Source organism: Leucopleurus acutus (genome assembly GCF_964270905.1).
Source record: "Leucopleurus acutus genome assembly, chromosome: X".
Classification (NCBI taxonomy): Eukaryota; Metazoa; Chordata; class Mammalia; order Artiodactyla; family Delphinidae; genus Leucopleurus; species Leucopleurus acutus.
Window position 1 is genome coordinate 89990875 of NC_139148.1, and position 5366 is coordinate 89996240.

The 5366-nt window shown below is 46.1% G+C and overlaps 1 protein-coding gene across 1 annotated transcript; it reads left to right on the forward strand.

Moving 5' to 3' along the window:
• The first annotated feature begins 1336 nt into the window (after positions 1–1336).
• On the forward strand, positions 1337–2787 carry TCEAL1 (transcription elongation factor A like 1). The gene is made up of 2 exons (XM_082864336.1): positions 1337–1384; positions 1760–2787. The coding sequence occupies exons 1-2, from the start codon at positions 1352–1354 to the stop codon at positions 2249–2251; spliced, it is 525 nt and encodes a 174-aa protein (XP_082720462.1). The 5' UTR covers positions 1337–1351; the 3' UTR covers positions 2252–2787.
• Positions 2788–5366: the final 2579 nt, after the last annotated feature.

Here is a 5366-nt window from a genome sequence, read left to right on the forward strand (position 1 = left end):
AGCAAAATCTATTTCTTCTATTATAAATAATAATTACTCAATAGTATATATATGGTACATATGTAATATAAATACATACATACATATATATATATAATAATGCCATGCTCTCCACCAAAAGTGCTCCCATTTCAGATAGTAAATAAGTTTTCAAACTATTTGTACATAGATGCACAAATGTGTATTTTGATTTATGAAAATCAAAGTACTCAGTCTTTTTAGATTTATGTATTGATACTTCACAAACTTTACTCTTTCTAGAGCTCTAGAACTGAATGATTACCAATTTAGACTGGAGCTTCTACTTGTGATTTAGGTCTGGAGACTCAAGAAAAAATCCTTAAGTCATGGAAAAGTGAAAGTTTATCTCCGATGAAAGTGACAAGAGATGAAAACCATGTTGATAGAGCCTAAACGGACATGATGGAGTTATGGATGTGTATTAAACCTGGAAGAAGTGGCATATGATAGTGACTCATTAAGGAGAAACAGTCAAATTTCAGTACAGGATCTGAACTGTAGGGGAAATAATGGGCCTTGGTAGCTGATGACAGGAGAATGAGGGAGAGAGGTGTTATCAGGTGAAGAGGCAATAACCCTCAAGACTGGATGCTGACCGCCTCTAGTAACCAGGAAAAGGCAAATATAAACAGAGAGGTGAGTGACGACGATGTATGGTGTGTTAGGGGGTCAGGAAATATCGGCTGGTTGCGGCAGCACCGCCGCCGGTCAAAGTGGTAACTGGGGATCTGAGCTTGGCGGTGACGCGCGGCCATCACGTGACCAGAGCCTGTGTCTGCCCAAGTCCCTCTCGTCGTGGTCCTTTTTCCCTGTTCAGACACCATCTTCCTATTGCCCTTTGGTCGAGGGGAAAAACAGAAGGAAGGAAGTCCCCTCCGCCCTCTTAAATCGGTGTAAGTGTCGGTGCTGCCCAGTAACCCCTGGGATTGGGATGGCACAGAGTTCAGGCCTTCCCCTGTGCCCAGCCCCGCCCCGCCCCCGCGCCCATATTTCGGTGCAGAAAATGGTGGTCTAGGGGGTGGGGTGGGGAGGTGAGTGGGCCCCACCCCCAACGGGAAGGAAACATGGACACTTAGAAACAGCTTCTAAGTAGTCCTTCGCTTTCACTTCCCGCCTGGAAACAAATGGCGAGCATTGCGGGGTTGGCGGGGGTCAGGGGGAGAACGAAGCTTTGAGATGGGGCGAGGGGGAGGGGAACACGGGGTGAGGCAGCTGGTGCCTGTAAAAGGGACGTGTGAGTCAGTCCCTCCCTCATCCCCTCTCCCCGCCCCCTACCCTGTCTTGTCTGTCTGCAGCTCCGCAGGTCACAGCGGGGCACCTGGAGGAGAGGATGCCTAGGAGCCAGCCGCCGGGAGAGGTGCAGGTCGGGGTAGGGTTGGGCAGCGGGCCGGGATGGGGTGAGAGGGAGGACGCTTGAGGGAGCCGGGTCCGCGGCACTGCCAGCCCGCCCCGCCCCGGCCCCAGCGGGAGAGGCCTCTGTGGCAAGGCCTGCCGGGAAAATGGTGGGCTTTCGGAAGGAGGGGGTGACAAGGTGTGGGGAGGCCGGGGGGGAACGACCAGACGCAGCGGGGTCCCGGGGGCCGAAGAGACCCTCGGCCAGCGTAGGTTGGAGTACCCGGGTCCAGACTCGGGAAGAGGCAGGTACTGGAACCCATGGGCGGGGTTTTGGTCCAGACAGCGAGTATTCTGACTCGCCTTTGCCTTTCCTGTCTCCTGTGAATAACCGTGCTTAAAAAAGACCATCCTGAACATGGAAAAAGCCTGCCAAGAGCCTGAGGAGCAGCCACAGAGCTCGCCCAAGGCGGAGGAGGACCGGCCTCCTGTGGAACACTCTCCCGAAAAGTCGTCTCCGGAGGAGCCGTCTTCGGAGGAGCAATCCTCGGAGGAGGAGTTCTTTCCTGAGGAACTCCTTCCTGAGCTCCTTCCTGAGATGCTCGTGTCCGAGGAGCGCCCTCCTCAGGAACGCCTGTCTAGGAAGGACCTTTTTGAGGAGTGCCCTCCCATGGAGCAGCCTCCTTGCGGAGTGGGCAAACATAAGCTAGAAGAGGGAAGCTTTAAAGAGAGGCTGGCTCGCTCCCGCCCGCAATTTAGAGGGGACATACACGGCAGAAATTTAAGCAATGAGGAGATGATAAAGGTAGCAGAGGAGATGGAAGAGATGAAGCGAGTACGAAACAAATTGATGATCATGCATTGGAAGGCAAGGCGGAACCGTCCTTATCCTATTTAATGTGTTCGGCCTTTAATTCTGTTTTGCCTGGTATGAGTATTATCACCTGACCTTTGTTTGCTTTTTCACATATACCTTACCCCGTCTTCCTAATCTTAACTTTGCGTGGCTTTATTTGAGGTGTTTCTCTTGTAACTGGCATAAAATTGCCCCCCCATCTGCAAGTCCCCCTCTTTCAATCATAAGTCTTCTCCATTTGCATGGAAAAGATGTACATTATATATTATGAAGTGAAAAACGCAATTTTCAGAAAGTGTATGTAGTATCCCCTTTTTGTAAAAAAGTATATTTATATATTAATATGAAATGAAAAAACTGAAAGTATATACTTCAAAGGCTTAACAGTGGCTATCTGTGGTAAGATAACAGGTGACTTGTTTGTTTTTCATTTTTGCTGCATCTGAATTTCTCATTTTTTCAAGATGAACACATTTTACATGTGTTGCAAAAAAAACCCAATATAATAGAAAAATTGTAAAGCAATTTAAAATAATGTCAATCAGCTTATAAAGATAATGTGGCACTTAATAAATACTTGACAGAACTTAAATCCCATGTTTTTTTCTGAATCTCTTAGGCGGAGATGTAAACCAGGTACTGTACTCATATTTGTTTAAGGGTCATTCTTTTCCCATTTAAATAGGAATAGGAGAATTTACAGGGCTGCTGCAGAACCAAATGAGGTAAAGGTCATGTGAGCTGTACTTTTTCCCCCTACTTGCACATGCTGGACCCCATCCCCTATAGATTCCCTTCAGATACTGGGGATAGTACCCAAAGGAGGTCTCGTTTGCACTCACAAATCCTGTGCGATTCCAGGTGAGTGCCACATTCCATTCCTGTCCTGCTATTCTCTTCCCTTAGATACCACCATGTCTGCTGGGTACCGCTGCCCCTTCTCCTGGGTCCTGCTCCTTTCATGGCCCCCATCACAGCTGAGGTGCCAGAGTCCTCAAGGTGCAAAGCTTTACTGATTGCTCTGGAGTCCCTGCTGGGCCAAAGCTGAACTGTGTCTCTTAACAGATATATGAAGGATGCCCCTCCTCTAGCTTTAATATTACACCTGTCCAGGTGGATACCATCCCAGTGCTGCTTAGACCTCTCTGTCTTAAAGAATTCTTAGCAGAATAGTCTTTCCTATTTATTTTTTTCCCAAAAGCCTCCCCTTTTCTCCATTGAGCGCAAACATGAGTTCACTGGGACCTGGGCTCGGAGATGAATATGTGAGCCAGACACAATGCTTTGTGCTCAGAATTGGAACCCCCTCCCAAATAATCTCCAAGGATAACTATGGTTTTAATTGCCCAACATTTGCTTAGGGTGAGTTCTCTCCCAGGGGCTTTTGGCAGGCTTGCCTTACCAATTCATCTGACTTACTCAATATGTATAAGTTAAAGAGGAAATTAAGACCTAAGCTCAGGGACTTCCCTGGTGGTCCGCTGGGTAAGACCCCTTGCTCCCAATGCAGGGGGCCTGGGTTTGAACCCTGGTTGGGGAACTAGATCCCGCACACATGCCAAAACTAAAGATCCCGCGTGCGGCACCTAACACCTGGCGCAGCCAAAATAAACAAATATTTTTAAAAAAGACAAGCTCAAACTAAGACATTTCCCTTCTGCCCCACCCCACATCAACAAGAAACATGCAAAAGTCATTAAAGCGCTATGTGTGTGTGTGTGTGTGTATGTGTGTGTGTGTGTGTGTGTATGTATCAGGTGTTATGATTTCTGTTAAACTCCTTTTTAAAAATCTAAGATTTGTAAGTAATTAAAGTACTAATATATATGCATATACATATATATGTGTCTGTATCAGATATTATGATTTCTAAGATTTTGTTTTATTGATCATGTTAATTCTAGAAACATAGATAGTGGCTAATAATTTTTGAATTATGACCCAGTCCTGAACCCAGTCTGTCTGATGGACTATGTTAGCTTCAGTGTGTTCACATCTCTAGAAAGCATGAATTGCAATTCCAAAGGGATCACGTTAGGGGTGAATTTCCCCAAATTCAACATTAAAATTATTCAAATATTTCAGTTATCAGTGTTTCTCCTATAAAGTAAGCAGAGACCTGGGCTCTACCCCAGACCCACTAAATCTGCTTTTCTGTATATGAGCACACAAGGTGGAGAGACACTGCTATCTATATACAATATACTCCTGGTTTTAGTAAGAATAAACTATGACATAAATAGATGAAAGTACAGATGATTATATCAGAATTAGAGAGGTGAAAGGCTTGTCCAACCATATATTTAAATAAGGAATTAGAAACAACCTCATCAACTTTACTACATAAAATTTAGATTTTTTTGCAACAAAGCAAGACCATACACAGAATAAAAACCTAAGAGAGATGACAAAACAGCAAGATATATTTTCTATGGTTGACATTATGTAATGCCTTGCATTACTTCCTTACAATATGAGTAAGGTACATCTGAACTAAATAAATGCAAAGTTCTCCTTTGGTAATCAGATCTCAAAATGGTAAGCCAGTCCTGTGCCCTTAATTTTGCTTTTGCTTTAATTTTTTGAGTGTGTGATGCCATTAGGGGGGATCTTCATGTCTCCAGACCATTCCTCAAGGTTATGGTAGCCTGATGGATGCTGATTGGGTTGGATTCTGGCTGGAGTGAGTTGAGGGTCCAGCAACTCACTTGCCAGCTTTATAGGATGGAATGAATCCAGCCCCCTGACACTGAGGGGTGGTGCTGGGGCAGGATGTGGAAAGGCTCCGCCAAGCCATACTCCTCTCCAGGGTGGTCTGACTTTGGTTTCTCTGCACCAGCTTGCAGCAGGCACCAGACTCTTCTAGGCTAAAGGCCAGGCTGTCCTGGACATACACACCAGGAGGACAACGACTGTCCCATTGCAGGTCAGAGCACTTTGCCTCTCTTTCCTTTTCCCTGTCTCTTTTGGGGAACCTTTTATAGGGGAGGAGATAATGCCCAAGGATTCCCAAGTGGAAACATTGGTCTGAACAGTCTTTGAGCAAACAGATGTCTGACCTGGCTGGGCCTGACCAGGTAACTTGGGGCTGAAGCAGAAGGGGCTGGCCCTTCTGTCAGAGTCCAGTGAAGTAGCCCCCCTGAAATGGGGTAGACCT

Excerpts from the sequence above, each read along its gene's own strand:
- TCEAL1 (XM_082864336.1), top strand. The coding sequence starts at position 1,352 with ATGCCTAGGAGCCAGCCGCCGGGAGAGGTGCAG. Across the intron at positions 1,385-1,759 it reads AGCCGCCGGGAGAGGTGCAG|ACCATCCTGAACATGGAAAA; the intron begins GTCGGGGTAGGG and ends TGCTTAAAAAAG.